General features: G+C 38.2%; 1 protein-coding gene and 1 long non-coding RNA gene across 3 annotated transcripts; one reads left to right on the forward strand and one right to left on the reverse strand.

The window, feature by feature from the left end:
- Window positions 1-1,590: 1,590 nt before the first annotated feature.
- LOC114136952 (uncharacterized) lies at window positions 1,591-17,935 on the reverse strand. Its single transcript, XR_003593892.1, has 5 exons — window positions 17,740-17,935; window positions 17,211-17,350; window positions 10,989-11,151; window positions 4,733-4,836; window positions 1,591-2,887 (listed from the first exon to the last, which is right to left on the reverse strand). It is a non-coding gene; the product is annotated as an uncharacterized LOC114136952 (long non-coding RNA).
- Window positions 17,635-26,661, forward strand: slc35b3 (solute carrier family 35 member B3). Of its 2 annotated transcripts, none has more exons than XM_028005390.1 (10): window positions 17,635-17,766; window positions 19,517-19,753; window positions 19,895-20,016; window positions 20,866-21,020; window positions 22,084-22,191; window positions 22,746-22,843; window positions 23,608-23,700; window positions 23,931-24,042; window positions 24,501-24,570; window positions 25,590-26,661. In XM_028005390.1, the coding sequence occupies exons 1-10, from the start codon at window positions 17,749-17,751 to the stop codon at window positions 25,738-25,740; spliced, it is 1,164 nt and encodes a 387-aa protein (XP_027861191.1). In that variant the 5' UTR covers window positions 17,635-17,748; the 3' UTR covers window positions 25,741-26,661. The 2 variants fall into 2 exon arrangements, with proteins under 2 accessions (XP_027861191.1, XP_027861192.1); XM_028005391.1 differs by lacking the exon at window positions 17,635-17,766 and adding an exon at window positions 17,994-18,208.
- Window positions 26,662-27,651: the final 990 nt, after the last annotated feature.

Raw genomic sequence — 27,651 nt, forward strand, 5'->3', positions numbered from 1 at the left:
CTTCTGTTGTTGGGCACGAAATGTAATTGTCAGCTATACAACTTTGAAAGTGTTGCATCTAAACACAGAACCAAACACTCAACTAAACACTGAAAAATAAATAAATGAATATCCCACTGGAAAGACTTATTGTAGATTCTCAGTATGCGCCCTACTGTAAATCTAAAGCTAAGTATTAATAGCAATGAAAGAGTAAAGTAAAAATAACCCTTGGGAAAACATGGAAACAGATATAGAAGAAAACACAGAGGAGTGGGATCAAGCTGAAGGGAAGCCTTTTGGCAAGACAGGTTGTAACAAGAGTTCGACTTGAAACCTATCGGGAACTGACAAGGTCTACATCAGGGGTGTCCTAACTTTTTGCAAAGCGGGCCAGATTTGATAAAGTGAAGATGCCCGGGGGCCAATAGTTTGCTCGGACATTTTTTAACTACAAACGTTTCATGCAAATACACACAGTTATAAAACAATTTTCATTGTCACAATTATCTTAATTTTTCAAATGACAAAAAAACTAATATAAGCCACTCAGGCAAATGAGAACAACTCTAAAAACCCAAATTCTGCCTTTCATTTATATCTGGAGAGTCAGATAACATTGAACAAACTGTATGAAATACCTTAAATTTACATGAGTTTAAAAATATCTTTGCCTCAAGAACATTTTAAACAGGAGTTATAAGTAACGCAAAGTTGTCTGTTATTATTAAATCTTAAAACAAGTGAATTTTGCTTGTCATTTACAATATCTTTCAGAAAGTAATAGTTTGTATCACATCTACAGGTTCATAACCAAATCTTACTCAAGAGTTTAATAAAAATAACTGCCATAAATCCAGGTGCATAAATGTTCTTTTGGCTCTTCACTGCTGATAGTGACAGACGTTGCCGTTCAAAATACTCAGTTTCATGTCCTCAACTCTCAGTGCCACACTGTTACTGCCAGGCAAACATTTTTCTCAAATTCTTGCTTCTTCTCAGGGCAAAATGTTCTCCACCATTTTCATAACAGTCTTTGATAAATGTACCTTCAGTAAAAGGTTTGCCATGTTTAGCTATTAACATTAACATCGTAGCTTGCTTTGGTGGTATTTTCTTTTGACTCACAGGCCCGCGTGAAGAATCGCTGTTGTGATGCCAGTCCAGCTTGGAGCTGCTTCAGTTTTTCAGCACGGTCACTTCCTGTTAGCTTGTTGTACGTAGCATGTTAGGTAGTGTCTCTTTACGTTGAAATCCTTAAACAAGGCAACCGTCTCATTACAAATTAGACAAGCACAATTGGCTTGATTTTCAGAAAAGAAGTATTGTAATTCCCATCTCTCTTGAAAGCGGCGGCCCTCACTGTAAACTTGTTTTCTTTGGAGTGGCAGAAATGAGCGGAGAAGGGTTGATAGTATTAAAGTGGTGCCTCCACCATTTGGTGAAAGGAGGAATTACAGTTTCAAGTTTTATGATTTATTTATTCTGTTTGACAGTGGAGGCGGGCCATAAATAATACATTATAAGACCGAAGCTGCGGGCCGTATGAAATCTGACCGCGGGCCGTGATTGGCCCTCGGGCCGGACTTTGGACATGCCTGGTCTACACTGTCAACAAATCTACATTTTTTATAAGATTTATAGATGCGGAAGTCAGTAGACAGAAGACATAGTACATCTGATAAAGCAGTCTAAAAAAGACTTCTTTTTGCTTTTTTTTAAAGAGACCAACCACTCAGACTTTATGATCACTTTCCATTTCTTAAATGGTTAGAGATGTTAAGAAGACTGTGTGGCATTAGACAGAGTTGTCATTTCAATTAGTTATTAAAATCCTATGTTTTCTTTGTTAGCACGCTAACCTGCTAATATTTTAGCATTAACAACACCTTTTCTGAGTGTATTCCCAAAAGAATGCAGATCCTTACCAAATGCTTAGGATTGTTAGACAAGTTAAACGCTCAAAAAGATATAGAAACAAATTTTTTCTAGTTATCTGTGAAAGCTTCATTATATGCCACCGAAATTACCAGCTGACACGTCCTCCTTTTCCTTTTAAATAGCCTCTTGTACCTTTTGTTTTTCTAAAACCTTTTAGTCTTCTTTCAGAGGCAACACCCACAACGATTGTTGTCGTTTATGCCTCCTGAAGGTACTTCGGTGTTTTGCGTTCACTGAAAGTTTCCAACCAGCTGCACACCTGACATGGCTTCTCAAAATGAACCAGGTCACCAGATAGTTTCTTGGCACATCATTAGTTTTAAACCTCTTGTCACAACAGTATATAAATCCCTGACTCTGGATGTTTAACAAAAAAAAAATAAAGTGTGGACAATTTCTAGGGGAGCACAGTTACAGCACACTGATAAAAAAAAAAAAAAAAAGAAAACAAAGAACACTCCGTGTGAATTCAGGTGTATCTTGGCAATTGTTAATTCAGTTGTTCAGTCCTGCAGTTTGATTTGATTTAGGGGAAACCAGCATTGCCAAATTGTGTCTTTTGATAACATCGCTGCAGTGATTGAGTTATGTGTTATTGCATTTGTGACTGGAGTTCAGTCTGTTGTGCCGCAGTTTACCTGAGAACAACGAAGCCGGCACGAGAAAGTCAGGTCAGAAATCCTTTCATTTCCTTTGTGAAATCACATGTTGCGTCTTATATTAGTTGGATAAAGGACATGTGCGCCTTCACGTCTCTGCACCTTAGATCAAGCTGGAGATTTCAACCACTACTTTGTTTTTGGTTTTTTTCTTCCTTGTCTGTTTTGTTTGCTTTTCTGCAGCCCCATCAGGTTGCATCTTGTTTCGTCTTTCTTCCTCTATCTCCCGTCTCTCCTTTCCCCCCTGTCCGAGCAGGCTCTGCATCGCCGGTCTGTGTCCCTTCTTTTGGGTAGCACAGGAAGTGAAACTGTAACACAGAGTTCACTGGTAATTGGCCACGGTCACGCTAACCAAACAGGAAGGAATCTGCAACTGATTAGAATTCTTCCTCCTGCAATAATACCCCCCCAACCCCCGTTCTTACCCTTCCCCACCCCAGCAAAATTAATTACATTTGGGGGTCTATTCCCACTATTGGTTTTCCTGTTTTGAAGCCGCATTATAAAAGGACAAATCCCAAGACAACAGAGCCGAGCTAGTTTTTCAATTACGGAGACACAGACTAAGTCATAAAGGGTTGAAGAGGCAACAGGCAGGCATCCATCTATTTCTGCATCCAGACAGGGAGGTTCTGACTGCGCTGATCCGTCAACAGCCAGACTGCTGAATAATCTCTTTGTGACTCATTCGCACACTCTAACCTCACAATCGCTTCTCAACTAACCAGGTCTTCCAAACAATTGTTCATTTGTATAAAAGATAAAAATAAAAAATAAAGGTGCATGCAAGTTAGAAAAAGTTATATTTTTATTAATTTTTATTGTTTTAGTTAGTCTTTACTGTCCTAATTTTTGATATTTGAATTTAGTTCTAATAAATTTTACAAATAAATAAACTTTTCCAATAGTTTGGAAAAGTTTAAAATATTTTATTTTTCCTCCACATTCGTTTTCAACACTTATTTCCTCTTTGAATTTCAATTGATCCATATCAATAAAGCAGATCACTAATGTTAGTAATAAAATACAGGTTAGGGTCACAGCAGATTCTTTTACACACACACAATATCAAAACCCAGAAGATATATCAAATCAAAACCACATTAAAGCACGAGCAGTGGAAGATGTAGTTGCCCTGTGCTCTGTTGTATCTTCTACCAGTGCTTAATGTGACACTCATTTTACAAAGGAGGTTAAGCATATAACAGCATCGGGATCCTGTGATGCCTGTGTAGTGTTAAAGCACTACTGCGCTTTTCAAAATAAAATGGAAATAAAATGAAGGAGATGCATTTTCATCTCATCTTCACAGAGAGGCACCGGGAGCCAGGGCTGCTTCAAAAATAAATGAATCCCTAACAATGTTTTTGATGTCCTATATTTAAATTTGTACGCTTACTTACATTACTCCTACTTCCCTGGTCTTGGAACTAATCCGATTGATATGGAAATGGGGTGCTCTGCTTTATGACGGAGTTGCAGAGAGACACAGAAAGAATGAATTTGCAGGTTCGCTCCTAGTTAAATTGTGCTGAAAAGAGGTTTTTTAGGATCTATATAGCTTCATAACTTAGCATAGCTTCATAAGGGAATTACATAGAAACCACTTGAAGTTCTACAATGAGGTGCCCCTTTTATGTGAGACACAGTTGCAGCAACAACTGAAATATAATTTAGATTTTCAGGGGTTCAAAATATCTCTAAAAAATAAGCAATTAACATTTTTGGGGAATTTTTGTTAAGTTAAAGAACATTATAGTCATTAAATTTTACATAAAATAACATTTGACCATAAAATTGTTTCAAATGAAAATAAATAGATATGTTTGTTCTTTTAGCCTTTACTGAACTTGTCTCGCAAAAGCAGTTATGGTTTTAGAAACTGAATAAATTATGTTTTCTAATTTAAAAAAAACGCAAATGATTTTTGTTTAAAATGAATTAATAAAACAAAAGTGTGCATTATTGGATAAACATTTACATTCATATTCATTTCCCTCTCTGCTGCAATGTTTTCCAAAGCTGTCACATTCAAACTATCTCTAAGCTTCCTGCTCTCCACTCGGGCAAGTCCTTATCTGCTACAAACTCGCCTTTTTATCTCAGACAGGATTAGAAAAAGAAAAAAAAGAAAAGGAAAAAACATCACTTACCGAGTCCCTTCCCCGGCTGAACAGCCGTTCTAGTGTGTGTTGTCTGTCATAGGGGTTGAAAACTGGGGAATGGGCTGGAAATTGGAACCATCGAGGATGCCGTCCTGGAAAAGGAGGAAATCAAAGTTAAATGGGATCATGCATGCCAAGAGAATGTTTAACCAAAGGGCAAAACGGAAGCAGGAGATAACAAAGAAGAGAAAATGTGCTTAATGTTGTGTTGCTGCAGTCTGTTTGGAGTCGTACATGTGCGAGAGAGGTGGGTCACATGTCGGTGCAAATTTATTACATACATTTCAGAACGCGTGCAGTTTCTTTTTTAAATAGAATTTATTTATTTATTTCTTTTTTTTTTTTTTTTTTGTAAGTCATATGATGTTTGTATGACCGTGCATATGACAGGATGTATTTTTCTCTGTCACACAAAAATGTGACCAAATACACATTTATCACTCAGAATGCACAGGTGTGTGTACAGATGATGATGATGTCTGGCCTCGCAATAGCTCATCCTATAACGCGCTGTCTAAAGAAAAAAAAAAAATGTTTGAAGCGGTTCACCGCAAACAATTAATCTTGTGCTGGTGATTGCACTGAGCGTCTGGTGATGGAGATCTCATATGACAAGTTCACTTCAAAAGATGGAAATCCTGCCCCACCCAGAGCACCTTTGGTTGGATGATAGACAGGCAGAGAGGTGGGGGTTGTTATAGCATGAGAAGGCATCAGAGAATTTAAAGGAAACGCACGTATAGTGGAGGAGGTGGGGGTGGCATCTGCCATCTTTAAAAAAAAAAAAAAAAAGTGTGATTAGTAATGAAACTGATTATGAGAGTGTGATGATACACGAAAGGCAGATCAGCTTATATTTGCAAAACGTCAATTTTTAACCTGTGACAGGCCTTCTGTCATTTGACAACAAAGAGACAGTGAAACCAGTCCTGATTATCTAATGTTTGATTAAGCTCCTGTTTATCTCAGGAGCTGCAGATCAAGTTTTATCTGACGAAGGACATCTAATCTCTCCTGGTGGAATCACGGATCTCTGTGTGAGTTAGCCAGAACAGACAAAGTAGGGCTGGACCATGTCTGGATTATGTTTATTCTCTTAAACGGAGCATTTATCCTCGTAGGTGTTGTTTCGAGTGTTTGCTGTGTGCGTGCGTGTGTGAGAACCAAAGAAAGTTGAGCGATTATGACAAAAAAACAAAAAAATAAAATAAAATTATGACATGAGTGAGGTTTCTGGGAGTGCAATGAGAAGGAAACATGCAGCCAGCCTGCACATGTTGACTTCAGAAGACGTGTTCTTCCCAGGAATGAAGGCAAAGAAAGAGATTTACACGTAGCTTCATGTAGATCTGACTAACATAATAGTAAATCATTTCTAATGGGACAAAGACACTAATCAATGAAAATGCTATCAATGTAAAAGGTTCAAAAGAGGTTCAAATAAATATAAAGTTGTAAAATTTAACAGATGATGATGTCACAGGAACGGGATACCTGTGGGTATGGACCCTTTCACTGAATAGTTTGGAAATGCAGCTTCATTTCTTAATTCTCATCGCCATGAAACATTTCAGAAAGAATATCAACCCAGAAGCGATATTTTCTGCAAGCAAAAACTAGTTCAAAGACTTTTTTTTTTTCCTTCACTCTCTCCAAGTCCTCAACTTACTGTCCTGGCATTGAGTCAATTTCCAATTTTCAGTGACTTTAACAAGGTTTTTTTTTTTTCCCCTCCTTTTTTCACTTTCTCACAGCAGTGAAGCCCCCAGGCCAGGAGGTCATATAATTATCATGTGCTGAATATGACAAGCATGTTTTAAAAGTGCAAATTAGCTTTAATTATGGTGTATTGGTGCTATGCGGGCATGAAATCACAAAAACCAAAACTGATGGTGCTTTTGGATTATTTAAACAGTTTAAGAATTTAAATGTTTTAATTTATTTTTTCTTTTACACGTTTAGCTTGGTTATCAGGGAGTTGTGTTGTGTCAGCAGCCTTTAACAATGGATTTATTATTGCTATTAGCCATGCAGCAATTACCAGTATAAAGGTAAACCGAGGCTCTTAAGGGTTATAGTATAAAAACTGCTCAAATGTTGAAGTATATCATTCCTGCAGCCTAAAGGCCATGTAATTCAATTAAAAAATATTTAATTGACCACAAATGGAAATTAAATGCAACTCATATTAATTCAAGGTTCTTCAAGGATTTGTTGTGAAAGATGATGGCTGTGAGGAGGAAGGATCTCCTTTAGCTGTCTGCAGTACAGCAAATTTGTAAAACCCTCTGACTGAAGACACTGTTATTGACAGAAGAGGATGTTTGTGGTTCTCCACACTCTACTTCAAACAAAAGTTGTAAGATCATATTAGACATTTTTGTACCAATACCACAATACTCTGACTGAAACTGTGGTGTTTCAATTCAAATTTAAATTCAAAAATACTTTATTTATCCCAAAGCTAAATTAATTGTTGCTGTAATTTATTTTATTAAAGAGTTATTTTAGATGACGATGGCTGTGGGCAAGAAAGATTCCCTGTAGGTTCTCATACTATAAAAATCTCATATTAATCCAGATGTAATAGGGATTATAAGTTATTTTACACAAGTGTAGCTTCTTAAATATAATATAAAAGTAAAAGATTAAGATTTTAGCATATTTTATGACTTTTTTTTATCTTCTGAAATTATAGAGCTAGTTCTTAAAAAGTATTAACATCAGCTGCAAAGATAACTGAATATATGTTGCAGAAAACATGAAATTTTAAGATCTTACATCCAACTCAGTGATTGGGATTATGCTAAGTATGAATGTCTCTTACTTCAACTCTACGCACTTTTGATTTTAAAGGTTTTAGGGGTTTTTTTCTGCAAACCTCTAATGTAAGAAGTAGTATTTATTTTTTGTTTGTTTAAAAAAAGTTAAAATTGCTGAAAATATTTTGGGTGTAATAAAAGTGGTAACAACAACCAAGAAAAACAAAAAAATAAATAATAATAAAAAATTTGATCAAAATTCTTGCCATACTTTTATGGTATTTTCATACAATTTAACACTTTCAAAAGTTCCAAACAAATCTGCGGGTTTCACCTCAAGCCCTGCAGTTCCTCACCGAGTGTCAGAACCAATCAGAACTCCAGAACAAAGACACGAAACTGAAGCGAATGTGCAAGGTGTCCTTGGAGAAACCAAAACAGCTACAGCTCCAATTTCCTCCTTTGTCACTTTTGTATACCTTTACACTGAAGCGGTGGGTGAGCTGTGAGAGGAACGCGTTGTCGGCCTCACTGTACTCCTGGCACTTCTTATGCTGGTGTGCGAAGCTGACATCAAGTTTCCTGAGTGAAGTCATTTCCTGAGTAGACGTTTCGCACAAACACACGACTAATAACCAGTGGTTTGGTGGGTTCAGGGGATTCAGGGAAACAAAGCGGCTGACGGCAAACATTCACCTTTAAATTTAATTTCCTCCTCTTGTTGTCGAGCACAGATAAAAGATTCAGTAGCCACGGATAACTGGAAAAATATTATGATAAATGGGCTTTATTAGTATTTTCTCCCATTATTCATGACAATAACAATACAGTGTTCATGTGTGCATCTGGCTGACTTGGGGAAAAAAAAAAAAAGCCTGCACAAAACAAGGCTACTTATTATGAAAACGGTGCAATGATGAATGTTTTAAAGCAACTCAAACTTAATCTGTCTGCATTACATGTTGTTTTGAATATACCTCCATGGTATGCCCATCTTTAATGTACTATCACGCGCAGGGAGCACAATTGCTTTAGTCTCCAAATTCAGGGAGGTGGGAGAGGAAGAGGGAGGGAGAGAGCGACTTTAAAACACTGTCTGTGAGAAATGCAAAATTTATGAATACCCCCCTCACATCTCAGCTTGATTTATGTGAAATAATAATACACTATTTAATGCTTAAACATAGCTAGGAGCGATCCCTGGCTATCAAGATGTACAATGGAGTAATGGGGCTGCAAGACAAATCACCTTGTGGACTTGTGATGCTTATTTAAAGGTGCTCAGGCAGATATATTAAACTATATGTAATTGTACACTAACTCTGTGCTGTAGGCAGAGGCGGCAAACACAGGAGGAGGCCAGTCATGATGCAGATGGAGTGGTGTAATCAATTTGACTCAAGCATCCACAGCGTAGAGGAGAGAGGAGGAGGAGAGCAGGGGAGACACTTCAATGTGCACCGCTTTCGTCTTATTTGAAATTTCAGATTTATTTATATTTCATTTATTGATCTGTTGGTGCTTTTTAAACTCTTGGAGGCAAACTTTGGGAGAAGTTTGAGAAAATATTTTGAGTTGTTTTTTTTTCTCTCTTACTGCAAATGTGTTTGATAAAGTGAAATAGATAGAATCAGATCTCGCAGTGTGATAACCTTGAGAAAAAATACCATGATTTGTTATTATTATCTCAGTATTATGGCATAAATTCAAAAATGTAAAACAAGAAACAATTACCTAATTCCTTTAAATTACAACCTAACAGCCACAACTATTCCTACTAATTCTGGTACAATATCTTATTTACTTGTATTAATGTAATGTAGTTTTTTAATCAATACATACACTGAAAAACAAAGTTGGAAATTATTTTATATCTTTACACTGGAAAAATATTCACTCACAGCAGGAACACATGCCTAAACCAAAACAGAGTTCAGCAGGTGAACTATAGCTAAGTGTCTTGCCAAAGGGCAAGTGAAGATGTGAGAGGAGAAGCTGAAATCAAAGCTACAACTTTGACTACGAGACAATTGCTCTTTGCTCTCACAGACAATAGGTGGCGCTTCTTTAGTTTTCACGTCCTCGTAGTTTGTGCTTTTCAGGACCAGAAATATGTTTAAGCAACCAGTGTTGTCTGTTTTGTAAATGAGAGGAGATTGTAGAACCTTCTTTCAGACAGCTAATTTGCAACAAGTTAGGGAGGGGCAATATAATGCCCCTCGTACTCGATATACCAAGTGCTGGACAATAAATTATTAATATATGTCGCGATAGACACGTGATCAATATCAATAGATAGTACGTCCGATGCAATGTCCAATAATTTCACTGAACTCCGATCCAGAACTGTGCAGCATTCTGGGAGATGTACGTACAGGAGAGGCTTAAGCTGTTCAACCTCTCATAGCCAACTAAGAAAGCTTGTTGGCATCAACTCACTCACCTTTTGGTTACCTAGCAATAACCTGTTGAGTAACTTGTGCAGAAGCAGTTTCAGGTTTTGCCGTCAGGCCTCATAGCTCCTTAAAAATAAAAACAACGGCGTGGAGTGAAGGAAGCAAACAATTACAACAACTGAAGAGGAAATTGTGGACAAAACAGGAAAAGTTGCATCACCAGTTTGGCAGTATTTTAACTATTCAAAGCAATATATATATATATATATATATGTACACACACACATTACTGATAAACTGATTTTAAATGCTTAAATCATGATACGTTTATCAGGCATATTGCCCAGTCGTCCATACACTCACTAAAACTTTCTCAGCCATCTCATTAAATGGACTTAGACCATAGCATGTGTGGTGGAAGATTTTCCTTTTTGAAACCTTGGTATATGTTGTTACCAGGAACCAGCCAAAGCCTTAAGTGGGATTAGGACATAAGATTGTCCTCAGGTTAAATCTGAGTGTCAACCTTAAGCTTCAGCACAAGCTGTGTCAGCTTTAAAGAAGACCAGGTTCAAACAGAGCCAGTGGTCACACCAACTGTGATTTATGATACACTGATTGCCTCATTTAATTAAAGTAAATGGCAAAGCCTAAGCCGAGCCAAATTGTCCTGATCTGATGGATTGGCCCCCGTTTTACCACCAAAAGCATGTAGGGTAAATAAACAGGGTAATTACAATGGTAAATGAAGCCTCTGTGAGCGAGCCGTGTGGGCTGCGGGTGGCTCACCCAGGATGTGCTGAAGAAGTGAACAACAGCCGTTCCCGTAACTTTCTTTTTATCACCCGACCTCTCCACAAAATTCCAGCCATTGCCAACAAAAACATACCTGCGGATCACACAAACGCACACACATTCCCAAACCGCAGCTCTCCTCCCACCTCCATCCCTGTGTGCGTTCACGTACAATTACAGCTACTGTGATCCACAGGTGTTGAATTCTTCTGGCAAGCCATAAAACATGATATGCATGATTTGTGCAGTCAGCCAGGTCTGTAATTTCATTCTCCTTTTCTTTCATTTTACCTTCCTGGGCCACACGATCCATTTTCCTGCTTTATGAGAGTGCAGACACCCAGAGAGACTTTCAGGATGATTACATGCCCCGTGCCATGGGGGGCTGGTGTGCAGGGGGGCTGGGGGTGGCGGTCTGAGGAGCCAGCACGGCAGCATAAGAGCCGTGTCAAACCTGGGTGAAAACAGCAATTTGAATAAATCGGTGAATATTTAAAGTGCTCGAGGTGTGTTCCTAGACATTAACAAAAGTGAAACTATCGACTTTCAGAGTAGCTATATCAGGGTCTCCTAATAGATATATTTTTGATCTACTTAGGAATTCAAAATACATCCGTATTTTACGGGCATGCGGAGTGCTGTCACAGGAGCAGCTGTGATTTAGATCTGGACACATGCCCTCGCAGTCCGTGAGCGCCTGGCAAAATAAATCATGCCTTCCTTGCGAGGCTCGTGTATTTAAGGTGATATTCATGTACGCAGTCAGGACTGGAGTCACAGTCTGTCTGTTGGCAGGGGAACTGCAATGTCCTCCGGGGGGAACTAAACAAACTCTGCCTGCTACTTTCACAGCGAAGCCAAAAAATGATGAGGCTGAGAGCTGAGTTCCTCTGCAGCTGACTTTATCCAAACACACACACACACACATATGCACGACATAAATTATATTTTTACATATGCACACCTACAGTATAAACAGCAAAAGAGGAAAACTATAAATTGAGTTTGTACATATTAAAACTGAGTCATTATTATAATCCAATCTGAGATTCACAAAGGCACACTTCTAATATTACTGTGAGATTTACCATGGCTTCCTGTTATAATATCTATGTAAATAATGGCCTCTCATGGAATTAGAATTAGGCTATATTAGTAAAAGGATGGATGGAGATTAAAGAACACGAAAATTCAACTAGGCCACCAAGTGGGTTTCTTTTTTTTCCTCCCTTTTATTTTTTTTTTGGCGTACCTGCAAACCGAATCATCCGGCATCATAAGTAAATAATATTGAGTCATAAACTGCAGCATTAATCCTGGTGTGTGATTGACATTTCATATCAGTGACAATACGCCAAATAATTAAAAACAGAAATCTTGAAAGGTAATAGCTTCTCAAATCCATTAAGTAGTTAAAGGTTATGAGGAAAAACAGGATTACTGCTCACAGCCAAACTCTTAATTAAATGACACTACGTAATTTGTTTCGAAATCCCTTTCTCTCCATAAGCACAGCACAGGTTAAATGAATGGGCAATGAAACATGTGTGTCATTTACCGTCATTCTGAGGAGACAAAAACAATCCCCCCAGCACCACCAGCCACCCCACAGTTTTCTGTCTGGATGTATTGGAGCACGAGCGAGCATGGTAGATGGGATAAGCAGACGCACAATTCCTGAGAAATTGTTTGCTTAATTACTTTCCTTTTATTCGAAGTATACTTGCAAAGAGGGATGCTTCCCCCTCCTGGCTGCTCATAAGAAAGTCAAAGATTCCCTGGTCTCCAGTGTCTGCTTTCACTTCTTCTGACTTCTGTGAATAAGTCGCTGAATACTTAACCACAGTATTCAGCATGCCTGTCGTTGCAACTGAGGCATCATTTTACACCTGAATGGGTGAGCTTACATCCATCCATTACATCTATGTTGGTTATGCTCATTTTATTATTATTTTTTTGGTCAGGACTTGCCAATCAAACCATTTCAAAACTCTATAGCTTCCGGAGCCAAAAGGAGAGAACATTGTGGACTCGTGAATTAGCTTTCTGTTACTTTCAGTAATTTTAAAATCCTCGTTCAGTCATTCGAAAAAGCTCTCAATGATCCGGTACCAAATTATGTCACAAATTACGTTTCTGATTATACCCCCTACGACACTATGGTTATCTACACCCAAATAGCTAAAAGTTCCCTATAACAGTTTTGGGAAGGTTTTGCAATATAATAGAACACACTACCCACTGATATTTGGGAAGCTAGCTCAGAAGTATCTTTAACGAGTCTTAAGATGCACTCTATTATCACAGATATTTGATTGTACTTTTATTTTTATATTTACTTTAAATTACACCATGCTATTTGTGTTTTTGTGCTTTTTAACTCTTGTTTTATGGTATGTTTTGATTGTAGACTCGTAACGCATATTATTTTGTTTCGTTTTGGGGGCTTTCACAAAGTATTTTCCAACTCTAATTCTACAGTGAATCACTGAAGAGGAAGAAGAAAAAAAAGTCACTCTTTTCAGTTTGGACTGCCCGTGTTTTTTAAATGTTTAACATATATTATAGCAGTATTAAAATAATGTAAACTAGCTATTTGTAGGATGTGACCTGTTAGTGCCAAACATAAAAATCCATGTAACCAGGATTGACAGAGAGTAATTTTAATTAAGAGTATCAACAGTACATATTTTAAGCAAGAAAATTAATTACTTTTAGAATGAATGTCACATAGGTTAACATGTGCCCAACCTAATTCTGATTAGGTTTAAAAATATTAAATGCAGAACAGTGCACAATAGAACGGATAGCCTGAATTTCAGACATCCACAGCTACCAGATACCACTGTGGCTCCTCTGTCTGCTCTCAGGAAAAGAAGATAGAGTATGGAAGCGAAAATGAAGAAGAGGAGAATGAAGAAGCAGGAGGGGGTTTGTGTGTCTGTGTGGGGGTCTGAGGGTGTGAGAGGAGGAGAGGGGAGGAAGAAAAATGTAAGGGCAGCAAGCCTAGCAGATCAAAGAAAATAACATGGGAGAGGATATGAGTGCTTTGAGAAGTAATATAGCCGAGATAGCATCTGTTTTCTGTAGCATGCAGGAGGCTTGAGACAAGACGGGAAAAAGACAACGGAGAGTGAGTGCACTTTAGCCGAGGATAAGACCAAACACAAATGGGTTATTAAGAAACCCTCAACGCAATATCTGGCTGACATTAAAGTGTCCCTTTTGAAATGATCCACGGCTGGAGCTTTCTACGATGCAGACGGTGATTAACCACTATTAGGATGGATGAAGTTAAGGGCACCATGATTACAGGAGTTGAAGTGTATTTTCTTGGAAAGGAGATTAAAGCAAGAATAAACAAATGTCATCACTGTTACCCTGCTGGAGAGCTCATAAAGCCCAGAGAAGAACTTTTTCAGCAACAAAAAGTTCAGAGGAAAACACTTCAGGAGTCGGTTTGTGAAGAAAATAAGTTCTTGTTTGTTTTCTGGATTTCTATGCAAATTTTTGTATTTAACATTTACCGTAATTTGTAAGAACAATAATCAAAAGCAATTTAAATATTTTTCTAGCCATCCTGCCTTGCAAAGTCTATTTTTATTATAGGAGAGGATGTGATACCTCATTGTGTAGATTGGCCATCTGAAATATAAAGACAGACTTACAATTTGTGTTGGTGATTAGAACAGGAAGCTTAGTTGGAATTACTAACAATTCTCTGGTGACCCATGAGTTTTCATGACAGACAGAGGTTGAAGGCTCAAAAGAATGCAACAGAGCAACTTTGCAGTAACATGTTCACCTTTCCTGTTACCTGCTGAAATTTGCTCCAGCTACATTTGCCCCTTGACTAGTGCGTTAAAATCACCTAAAGGAGGGTACTGACTGATACCCTAGGGCAGATGGATACTTTTCATTCCTAATGTTTTTTTCCCCTGAAACAACAAGAACCACAACTGTAAAAGGACAAAAAAGTTGAGAAGCTACAAGACCCCCTTGTCAAAGTCTTGATAAAAAATGGCTTCTTATAAAACAGATACACCTTTTCTACTTCCACTGACATGATTTGGGGGGGGTCATGTGATGACAAGTGCCAATTAATCTTTTTTTTTTTTCAAAAGAAAAAGTTAGAATTTAAATCTTGATTTTGTTCAGGCCTCTAACCTAGTTGTCTTCTTACTGTGTAAAAACACGTTATAAGTTGCATTCTTATACAAGACTGTTGAAAATCCAATAACGTCTTTCCTGATCTGTTTTCCAAGAGTCCAGAATTGGATCCAGATTTTACTGGTTCAAAAGTCATTTCCCTTCATCTCTTATTTCCTCTATCCCTCTTTTTTGACTTTATTTCTCCTTCCCCTCAACGCCCCCCCTCCACACACACACACACCCCCGTCTGCTTTATTTATTGAAAGTTCGGTAGCATGCTCAAAAGTCATTACCCACACATATGTACCTTTTTGAATAATCAATAAATAATTATTTTATTATTTAATAGGGTGGTATGGAAAAGGAAAATGGGTTTTATTACATAAATCCATCATGCATGATGAATGGCTGCACTTGTAAAGTTGGACAAGGCGGAAGAAAAAGTGGTCCGACCAGCTCCAGCCGCCACTATGCACTTTCTCCATGAAAGGTTGTAAATATGAAAATGTTGTCTCTTTGGGACTGTCAGTTGGAGTGCACAGGGCATTTGGGGAAAAGAGGGCTGTAAATTCGAAGAGATTAATTAACCAATGCATTTTCCATTCAGCCCTGCATCCTTTTTTGTATATTGCGGCCCCTGTGAGCCGAGAGGTGAGAGCCCTGGCTGCAGTCGGTCCGCTGAGTCTGGACGGCTCATTCCAAATGAGTTATTAACAGAATTTTTTGAATAGATGGAAAAATTGTAGCCGGGCCATTTAGTGTCATAAAGGCTGGGTTGGCGAGGCAGCAGGGGCCTCCCAGGGACAAGAGGCAATACCATTACAATCAAATCTGAGATGGAAGAGGGATTGAGCTGTCCATTCTGAATTTTTATATTGTCGGAGGGCCGGGGAGGAAATAATGCCATCCTGGAGTGTATTAACCTCTGGCTGGGGAGAGAGGACAGGGGGAGCGTGAGAGTGAGCGAAAAACCAAGGCAGGCAGAGTGAGCGATTTGAGACTGGACGCTGTGGAGAGGGGGGGACTAGCGGAGGGAGGAGGGCAACGAATGGGCCAGACAGAGTTTCATGCCTTATAGTGGGGAAGCCAAAGAGGGAGCGGTGGGGATATGAGATGGACAGGGGAAGCAATGGAGAACGCTGAGAAAGAATTAATGTAATAAGGGGAGGGGAGAGTAAAAGTACAATGGGAAGGAAAGCTCACGAGCATGAGGAAGCCGGGCGAAGACAGAGGAGAGCTGGCAAGAAACAAAATGACGACTTCAGGTGAAACAAGAAAGAAACCTCGAAAGATTGTGGGAACGGAAGGAAAACAGCAGCCAGGACTACAGCAAAACAGAAACAATACAAAGGCATCACATAAGTTGTGGGTGTGAAACACAACTCACAAACACATTTTGTCTCAAATGATTTCAGTGGCTTGAAAGCATTTCAATACAGAAATGTACAAATGTGCAGTCAAAAAAGTGATAACTTGATACTTTGGCTATTTGACCTAATTTCTCTTTGTCTATCTGATAAAGACTATTAAAAATCATGTTTATTTCAAAATATGATTGAAATGGAGCATACTGTTAAGCATTACAGCTGAGCTATCTAATGCAATTGGTCATCTAAAAGACACTTACTTGAAAGGATGTGTTATTGAGGGTTAATATCACATAAAATATTTATTTTTTTTGCGAGATGTATGTGTTGTATTTTTTATACTTTTGCTATCACTTAAGTACAACAAATACTACAAAATATTCAAATAAATTTCTAAGTCTCCCCCCTGACAGATCAACATATAACAAGAATATGATAATGTGTTGTGTTCTGTCAGAGGCTTCTTCTAATCTGCTGCAGCACAGGCTGCTATTGGACCCACCGCCATCTATAATGACTGGTTAGAAGTACTTAAATTGTGACAACTTGTGCAACATCTAATTTTCATTTTAATTTGGAACCTCACAAATAATAATCATCAGAAAGGTATAATCCTAAAGATTAAACTTTCAAACCCCTTGAACACAACCTCTGTGCACTTAAGAAAGCTGTCATCACGTACATAGAAAGTAAACTTTAAACAAAGTCAGCCAATCAACTCAAGAATGGCCTCCAAACATTAAGCAAACTCACAAGAATACGCAAAGAAGGAAACACAGCAGTTATGACTACTGCTGTAGTAGTTATCCTGCCTCCTACTAATAATTTTTTTCAGACTCGGTAGCGTGTACTCATTCAGATTAAGTTAGGTTCAGCTAAGAAAAAATAAAACATAACATGTTAATGTAAATCAAAAAAGGAAGCACTGATTACATATAGTTTCTCTCCCACTATTCTTTATGTTATGAGTTCATTATGTGAACGTGAGACTTACCCTCCATGTGGAGATGTTTCTGCTGGAACATTTTCAAGTCAGTTGTCCTCTGCACAATTGTAAAAGCCATGGATGTCCAGCTCCTGTCCTGCCGTTTTAGGTGTCTCTGCTCCCGACAGTCACAGTTCTCCAGAGGCCTCCTAATTAACCATTATTTGATTCAGGTGTGTTGAACCAGAGAAAGAACAAAAACATGCACATGTTCTTAGTTTCCACTTGCAGTAAGCCATAGTGATGCAAATAAACACTCGAAATATATCACTCGACCAGTAATGAATCAATAATACATGAGTTTAACTTCTTCAACTGAATTTCTGAAATATATATATACCGGTATGTTTCAGATTAATTGAGTTGAATTCTTATAATAAAATCCTATATCTACGTATATCTACGTATATCTACGTAGCATGTTATGGCTGCAGAAAATTGTCATGTAACCGGATCTACCGGATAACCTCGTATTTGTTTTCTTTTTCCACATAGTAACACTTTCGTGGTGAAACAGGAAACGGCAACATACACTCACCACGTTCACATGGATTCTTCCAAACAGGTGAGTCCACGCTATGCAGCCTGACTGTTTCCGCTGCTTCTAAAATACATTTATTAAACAACGTCTTGCTTAATTCCTCTCAAAACACTATCTTCTTTTTCATTTTCGGACTAAAACGGATTAATGGGTCGCGTAGTTTAATTTTTATGCACCTGCATCAGCGCGTCTCTGTTGACCAATAGCGTTCGAGTTCAGAGTTCAGCGGAAGTTGTTGGCTGCTCCTGCCACTGCAGCCAGTGCAGGCTAGCAGGTTTTAGCAGGCTAGCAGGTTTACCTTCGCATTTTTCGCATTTGAAGTGTTTGTCACTTGAAATCGGAGTCATGACACGCTCTAGACTAAATAAAAGATGAAGATTGTACGGACAGGGCAATGATTTCCATAAACATTGCCTCTGAAAAGGAGGAAATACACACTTAAAGACTCCCGGAAGTGTTACTGAAGGTAAGCAGTTCGCTTTTTAAAGCTAACTTAGCCGGCAACGAAGAGCCATTATTGAAGTAATTCTTGTCTGTAATAACTTTGATAGGATAACACAGAAAGCTGCAGGTATTGTTGGTTATTTAATTCCTAGTTCATTGAACGCAGACAGTTGACATCCTTTATTTTGGTCTGTCTGGGATGCTGTAGTGTAGCCCATCCAACATGCCTTATTCAGAACACGTAGCTACTTTATGCGTCAGGCAAGTTAAATATTCATACAACTTGGCCAGTTTTAAGTGGTAGTGCAGATCGGGGACTGTTGTGGTTTCAGATCAGCAATTTCGATGAAGGATTTGCGACTAGGTACATTTTCTGTTCTGTCTTAAAAACAATGCATTTGAAATTTATCTAGATAATGAAATGACATCGTTATCAGAAAGAATCTACAATTTGTGTGTGATCTATTAAAATTTTGCAGTAGAGCTGCAGCTGTAGTTGAATTTACTTGCTTTTACTTCCGGAATTGTGGCTGAAACTAAACTTTTACTGCACCAGGCACTGGGAGAGTAGTAGTGCATTTGAAACAGTGTATTTCAGAAGAAAGCGATAAGGTTATCCAGTAAGGAAGTAATGTTTTTTGAAAGTTTTAATCAATCAATCAATCAAATTGTATTTGTATAGCACATTTCAGCAGCAAGGCATTTCAAAGTGCTTTACATCATACCAAACACAGAAACACAATGCAACATAGAATCAACAATCAAAACAATTTGTGGTGCATAGATGCTGCTTGCTTAAGTAGGCTAACACTGAAATATGAGTCAAATTATCAATAGCTGATATCAACATGCTACCTTTTTCCTAGCACATGAGTGTGTTATTAAAGAATGTAGCTATATATGTTGTTTCGAACCATCTGGTTAACCCTTGCATATGTGACTGACCTGCAAAAACTGGTGTGACAAGGAAAACAAATGTCTGTCACTGGCAAGAAAAACACATTCTACATCCTTTGTCAAAAGCTACAGCATCATAATAGTCATGTAAACCACTTTGGATGGGTTGCAGTGTGTTATTCTACTGCATATGCGTGAAATTGATCAAGTTGCCTCTTAGTTTAATTAAATATCTATTCTTAAATGATTCAGATCAATATCAGCAACAAGAATCCTGATTGTGACACCCCTGTACGAGAATATGATATATTTATCACAGAGAGGATTGACAAGGTGAAGATGTGCCTCTCCAACATCTACCTGTTGCTGTTCAAACATTTATTTTGTGGCTGACTGTTCACACCCTTCCTGTATGTTTTTTTTGTCCTCACAGATTCCAGTTACCACGGACACAATGAGCACCAAATATGGCCTGGTGGGTTACAACAGTTCGCGGAAGCACATCTCTATCTCCATTCCATCGTCCACAGAGGTGATGTCGCCTCACATCAAGTCTGTGGAGGAGCTGAGGGTTCTGGGAATCAACCTGAGCAGCTTAAGTGCCCCAACACAGTTCTTTATCTGTGTGGCTGGAGTCTTCCTCTTTTACCTTATCTACGGATATTTGCAGGTAATACAGGTGGAAAAGAAAGAAACCTTCGATGAAATCTAGCCATGCTGTCGTTTACTCTTAGGTTTTTGTGTTTAAGTGTGTTCTGATTTATTCTGGTAGTACTCTGCATTCATTTCTGTATTTGTCCTTACCCCATAGGAATTAATATTTTCTGTGGAAGGATTCAAACCTTTTGGTTGGTACCTCACTTTGGTACAGTTTGGCTTTTATTCCATGTTTGGACTCGTTGAGCTTCAGTTCACGCAAGACAAACGCAGAAGGTACCTATAGATTTGGTCATTTAATTTAAGAATTTTCCATGAAATAACATGTTGACAGAGTGAGAAACGAAATATGAATGAGTTGTAAGTCTTGCAACCAAGACTGTAACGTCAGTGGCTGAGATTGACCTCCACAGCTTCCTACTGGTACTAGATTATACGGCTATTTTACTGTTTTTTGTTTTTTTTATGGATTCAGAATCTAATTTGACAATCTCAAATTAAAAATCTAATGTATCTGATTGAATGATCAGTGTAGAACTGGTTAATTCTACTCTGCGCAGATATGTGTGAATTATTTATTCTATTATCAATGTCTGAAAAATTATACATTTTCATTTGTCATTAAAGCAGTCTTTTAAACTGTTGTCTATATAAAATGGATTGTCTTTAAAGCGATTACAGACTTTAAAGCACAAATTTGAATTCATTTGCAAAAGCATAAAGGAGGATTCTTTTTATTCCAAAAAAATATATAGATCAAATCTAGTATTGTTTTGTTCTTGTGAACTTGATATCTTGTGCATTCTAATCTTGACTGGATGTGGCCACTTACTGTTTGTCCTCCATTACTTTTTGTGCTAGAAACAATAGCAACTGTTTAGCTATTTTTACAGAATATTACACAAATGTCTTACGTTGCCCTGAATATGTCGTTATTTAACTTCAAATGTAAACTGCAAAACTTACCACCCGATGAGCTAAACAGGGTCGAAGAAAACACAACGTACAATTGTTTGAGGAGTTTCTGTATCTTATCGAAACATTTACGAATTCGCTGAATTTGATACTTTTGAATTTTGCGTTGCTGTTACCGTTTTCACTGTCTTTCTCATTCTTTCTGTCTAGGATACCAGGGAAGACCTACATGATGATTGCATTTCTAACAGTAGGAACTATGGGACTATCCAATACCTCTTTAGGCTATTTGAACTACCCCACCCAGGTCATCTTCAAGTGCTGCAAACTCATCCCAGTCATGATCGGAGGAGTTTTTATCCAAGGTTAGCTAATCTTAGAAATGGTTTTCATCATTTACACATGCTTTGACGTTTTGCCGGTGTCATTGAAGTAAAGTAAATCAGTCTGTGTTTATAAAGTTATTTTTTTGTGCCATGGAATTTTAGCAGTATTTAAATATGTGGAAAATATGAATGGGCAATAGTTCAATAATTGCATTTTTTTTGGTTTGTTTGATTTTTTAAAATTTTTTTTAAATCTGTTCCAATTTCATAAAAACATTTAAAAAAAATTTAAATCCTAAGAATCAGAACATAAATGGGCATAATTGTAAATAGCCATATTTCCCAAGTCTTTATTTGACATAAAACAGTTTAAATGTAATCGGCTAAGACAGGTGGATTTTCTATGAGGGACACTTTCCACCTCATTCCTGTGATTGCTGGTATCTTTTGAAGCAGCTATCACCTTTCAACTTTCACTCCCTCCTTTTCATCCACCTTTTGTTGTTTTCGGTCGTCAGAGCTCAGTCAGCAGCAGCAGCAGCAGTACTGGCCTTTCTCAAGGTTCCATGTCCTAAACATCAGATGAGTTTAGTGCTCCTCTTTTTGCCCCCACTCGGTTTCCTTCATCTTTCGACGAGCAGATGTGAGGACCAGGGTCCCTCAAGGGGTAGAGCGAAAAAAAAACATTTGTTCCCTTGGAATGCAAGGAGAAGAGAAAGTGGAAGAGAAGGATGTGGGAGGGGCTCTCGGGGTTGCATCTGATGTGAGGCCCTTCAAAGGCAAGTGGGGGGAATCAAAGTCGACCACAGCTAACCTGATGCTGCGTCCTCTTGTCAACCTTAAGGCACCCGTCCGTCAGTCTGTTTTCATCTTGTTGTTTTTCTCCTGTTCTTTCCCGTTTTTTTTCATTGTTTTTTGCATATCCTCTGAAACTTGGAATTGTGTGAAATACTAAAAGAAAAACTTTTACGAGTTCTGTTTTAACCTGGCTACTCAAACTTTAAATATTTTAAAAGTGTCTTATTAGACTTTTACAACAGATTCGTGCATGATGCCAATGAGAATTTATTTATGTATTTATTTATTTTTATGTGTGTTCAAGGGAAACGGTATAACTTGACTGATGTGTCTGCTGCTCTCTGCATGAGTCTGGGACTCATCTGGTTTACCCTAGCTGACAGCAAAGTAGCTCCGAACTTCAATGTGACAGGTAATTCCTTCACGATCCACAAACCTGGGCAGTTCTCAGAGACAACCTCAAATGCCGTCACTTTAGCCCATGTAGAGTTGTGCTGTGCTGCCTCAACACTGCGTTTTAGTTAGGGTATTAATAATTTAAGGACAACACTCGCCCTCAAATAAACTGGTTTCAAGCATATTTCTTACTCCGACTTGTTTGTATAACTACTGCCAGAGAGGAAAAAAATGCTATTTAAGCATTGCTTTATGTTCTTGTCTTTATTTCTGAGACCTGCATGACTTGCTACAGTGCCAGCACTAGCATTTAGTACTAATCAGTGCCTCACAGAATATGCATATCACATTTAAATCCAATATGGTGTTTCTCTTGAGACCTGGAAATTTAACTCTTTCTGGTCCTCTTCTTTATAGATCTTAGCATCTGATTTTTTCTTCTCCTTTTTGTCTATGTTGTATAAGACATAAATTAAACCCTTTTGTTTTTGGTTGTTTTTTTTTGTTGTTTCTTTTTAAAAGCACCTAGATGTAACACATCTGTAGTAAATATGTGTTTTTGTTTTGCAGGTGTTATGCTCATCTCCCTGGCTCTGTGTGCTGATGCCGTGATTGGAAATGTGCAGGAAAAGGCCATGAAGCTCCACAACGGCTCCAACTCTGAAATGGTAAATGGTTTTTTACACATATATTCACATATGTATATGTGTTTCTAGAAAAGAACATATGCAGATGTGACAAATTTGTCGGCGCACAGGACAGATGAGCAAAAAGCCTTAGCATAATCGTGTTAATTACCGCAGCACAATGTCATGCTGAACATTTTATTGGTCTGGTGGGGAAGCTTAACAAACTTATTGGTTATGCTCCCTTTAAAATAAATGTAATAGGTGGTTTTTTTGTTTGTTTGTTTTTTTTTAAATACATCCTTCACCGTTTGATGTTCATCATAGTTTTGAGGCACTTTTAATCAGTAATTCAGGACTTTCTGTGTCTGTGCGGTGTAAATATGATATGACAGAGGCCCGTTCTGTCAGGAATAGTCAAAGAGCTGTCTCTTTATTATTCTCCAACCTTGTGAAATGCTGTGATTGTACGTAGATTTTTACAATGTCTTGAATACAGTGGTACCAACAATTGTGCTATTTGTTATTTCATAAAGTGTTTTATTTTCATTTCAAAAGAAAGGTTTTAGTCCAAAGACTCTTTTACTTAAAGTTCATTTTTTGCCAGGCTTTTCACCAGACGAGTGTCTCTATGACTCGATGAAATCAAAACGAAAACATATTGACCTGCAGATCTGTTGACATGTTGGAGATAAACACAGGAAGTGTATCCCTGCTGATATTTGTGCTTAGTGTTGCAACTAAAGGATGAAACTTACCCCCTAAGTGTGACATCACTGATTCATCGTTTAGTCGTGTGTTCACAGGTGCTGTACTCATACTCTATCGGTTTCATCTACATACTGGGAGGCTTGCTCTGTGTGGGTGGGCTGGGACCAGCTGTGGCTTTCTGCTCAGAGGTAAATATCCTGTAAGACTATACATATCCCTGACTGTTAATGGGGATGACTGTGTTTACTGTGTGTGTTTTTAATCGAATAAAATCACGTTTCCGTGCATTCTGATTCTAAGTTTGTGTCTCTGTGCTCTTTGATTTGTCCTTTTTGGAAATGGAAAAAGCTTCTGATTCTTAATAGACCAACAAGTCTGCCCGAAGGCTCAGAAAAGACTCTTATGTTCTCTCTTGCAGCATCCTGTTAAGACGTACGGTTATGCCTTCTTCTTCTCTCTTACGGGTTATTTCGGGATCTCCTTTGTGCTAGCCTTAATCAAGCTGTTTGGCGCCCTGGTTGCAGTAACAGGTCAGAGACACAGGAAAATATTTTCTGTCTTATGAAATTTTTTTGATTTTTTGTCTGTATTTGCATACCTAACAACACAAAATATTGACATTTATTACTACACGATAAAACACGACAGCAACTGTCGTCAGTTATCGTGAATCTGGTGAACATGAAACAAAATTGCTATTGTAGATTTTAATTGTTTTGTTTTTTTTCAGACATTTGCTTATTGCAACCTGTAGCAAAAGGTTAACAGTGTTTTCGTACGGTATTGTTATCTTTCATTGGAATTGCACAAGAAATGTCACACAGGAAAAAGATGAAAATAGTTTGTAAATAATTGATTGTACTCTGTGTATAAAACAAAAGCTTATATCAGCAGTTGAAAGTAACTTGTGTTGAACTTTTTTCATCTTTTTGTGATTTTTAATATAGAAATGTAAACGCTGCCTTGCTTTTGGTTGGTTCTTTTACAGTGACCACTGGAAGAAAGGCCATGACCATCATACTTTCCTTCATGTTCTTCACCAAACCATTCACTTTTCAGTAAGTACCATCACCTTTTTCACTTTTGGCACTTCAATCTTTGCTTAAGCCCCGGATCTCTTCTTTGTTGGAGAAAACTCAATTTGGCCTTCTTGACTTTTATCCCCTACTGTTCCTCAGCTCCTTATCGTTGTCCTTCACCCTTTACTCTCTGACTTATCATCTTAACTCTGCGGTTGTGTCAGAGGGGACTGATTTTCTTCCTACCTCTGGCGCTGCTTCTTTGTTGTGAATTTTGACATGCATGTCGAGATATCTCAATAAAAAACACTTTTGTGCAACCTGGCCAGTTTCATTCTTCCAGTTCTTTCTCTTATAACCTTTTATATTTTTGCCATTTTTATTTGCGGTTTTCTGCTTCCTCCACTTGAAAAGTGTTGCATTTAGTTCTGTTTTACCCATGCTTGCAGAACAACGGACACAGTGCCAGTCAGAAGTTTGCATACACCCATTATTGATCGGTTTTGGAATCAGACTCTGCTTTTAACATTGCCTGTTCAGGTCAAAAAAAATGACCTGTTATTATAACCCTGTATGAATTAAAGAAAATCAGTTGTAAATCCAAACTAACCTGATCCTTCTTTTTTGATATGACTTGAAGGTATTTGTTGCATCTTCATTCCACCATGTAAAACAAACAAAATTAAGGACAAGTTAGGGTCCATGGTTGACTGCAAATGACTCCAATACTTGTGGCTTCGCCTTCTAATAATGCAAACATCATCCAACAACCTGTCAAATAGAATTTTGTTTCAAATAGTTTACATATGCGCTGTATATAAAATCTGAAAATGGACACATTTTCTGCATGTAATTTGGAGAAACTGTGGGATGAAACCATGAATAGGCTGGGGTCTACTGCATGTGAACTTCTGATCAGCACTTCTTGTGATTCTGCATGGGACGAAGAAAAAAAAATAGTATTTTTAAGAAGGCTTTCGAATAACAATTCATCAGCATCCTGTAAGCGTTCTCTCCGTGCCGTCTTTACAATTTCAACTTGTCTTGCCTTTTAACAGGTACATCTGGGGCGGCCTTCTGGTGGTCTTCGGCATCTTCTTGAATGTTTACAGTAAAAACAAAGAGAAAATGAAACTCCCTACGTTAAAGGACGTCAGGAGCTGGCTGCTGACGAAAAAGAAAGTCCGATTTCTGTCGCAAAACGTGTAGGTGCCCCCCCCACGCCACATCTTCCCCCGCCGCCACCAGTTCGGCGGAACCCCGCAGACGAGACTGCTTCCGACCTCTCCACGCCTCGGTCCACGATTTCCAGGGGATGAGCCGAAGCATGTGCCTGAGCAGCGGCGCTACATCACCATCAATACCGAAGCCACGGATGGGTATACAGGGTTTGACCTCCAATCAGCCTTACAAGCAGCGGACATGATTAAACTGTGGTTCAGGGAGTTGCTGGATGATGTTTATATCTAATACCAGAACTTTGCCGGTTAGCTGGAAGCACTGTAAGAAGAAGTGTAAAAACGAAAAAGAGGGAGAAGTGTTTATAAAAGGGGTTCAGTGCCTGGTGGGGTCTTGCAAAGCGAGCATTAGAGCCCCACAGAAACATTCCCTGCGTCGGTTTGAAGCCGTGAGGACTTGCGAGACTCTCTAAAGGGAAGCCAGCTCCGTAGCTAACCAAATTGCACAGTTTTGCACTGGAATCAACTCAAACCCTTGAGTGGTTGGAAGAGAAACGAACTGTTGGAAGGGAAAAAAAATAAAGAAATCCAGAGACGTGTTGATGTGCGTCATGTCTAAAATGATTGTCGCCCACCCTGTATGACGAACAAATCGAAACATTTTGATAAGAATCCTATTTGCCCCCTCTCCTCATACACCTCTCGCATGTGCCAGAAAAACGGACAAAAATTGTGTTTTTGCATAACAAACGTCTTTCTAAAAGTGGTTTTTCATACTTTATGGGTAATTTTAAAAAAGTGGTACGTCTGGTCACATGATGAGCATTTTAAGTTCTACATGATTATTTGTATCGCCTTATAGCGACACTTGTCAACTGCCATAATTCGTTAATCATTTCTGGATGAAAGGGTACATCTCTTTTTACAATAAACTATGTATTTAGTAATTACAGTGATTTGTGTTTGTGTGGTTTTGTCTGCCAGCCCCTTTCTCTCTCCCATTGCGCTGCTTCAGAGAGGAGTTGAAATGTTGCCAGAATCTATCTGTGTGTGTTTATCCATCTAGTGGCCCAAGGCGTGTTTGATTAGGAGTCCTGGAAAAAAAAAGGGGGATAGTGCTGCTAAACAGAACATAAACAGCAGTCTTTTCTTTCTGTAAGCTATTCTATTAATTTGCAGACATCTTATTTTAAGTGGTGTCAGTCACACAGTTGCTAAGTTAAAGTCTGTTAATTGACAACATATTTAAGATCCTACTAGTAAATTAATATCTTTTTTGAGTTGGGCCAGAGATTTTTTTTGTTTTGTTTTGGGGTTTTTTTCTCTCAACAATTTAAATTGGTGATTAAAATGTTTTATGTGATACATTAGCATTAATTTGGTTACGGCATTTGATTACATGCTGATTTGCAGTCCTGCTGTCTTTTGTGTGAACTCCCCTTCAACCAAATCCTTGCTTTTGGTTTGAATATTCATTACCTTAGAGAGTCCTATTTATAGTGCTGGCCACATTTATTGGCACCCCTGGTGAAGACGTGTAAAAAGCCTTGAAATGAATTAGTCCTTTATTGCAATAGCATAATCGCACGCTGAAAATTGTAGGAAAAGCCAGCTTTTGATTTGGATGCATTCTTTTCATTTTGTAGGAAGACAAAAAATTGCATTGGATAATTTTCAAAGAATACAATTGATGGCAATTACTAGCTTGTTTTAAGTTTATGCTTTTAGTCATTTTAAAATTTTCAATCTAAACTTCTGCAAACTTCATTTGCTAATCCATGACTTCCTGTTTCACTCGGGTATAAATGACATCATCAGAGATTTACATTTCTACTGGTCCATATTTCTCTTGCCGCTATGAACTTAAGCAGAGAGCTCAATAAGACGTAAGAAAATATAAGACATAAGAAAATAACACATAATCTTAATAAGACAGAAAGTC

Source organism: Xiphophorus couchianus, chromosome 21 (assembly GCF_001444195.1).
Source record: "Xiphophorus couchianus chromosome 21, X_couchianus-1.0, whole genome shotgun sequence".
Lineage (NCBI taxonomy): Eukaryota > Metazoa > Chordata > Actinopteri > Cyprinodontiformes > Poeciliidae > Xiphophorus > Xiphophorus couchianus.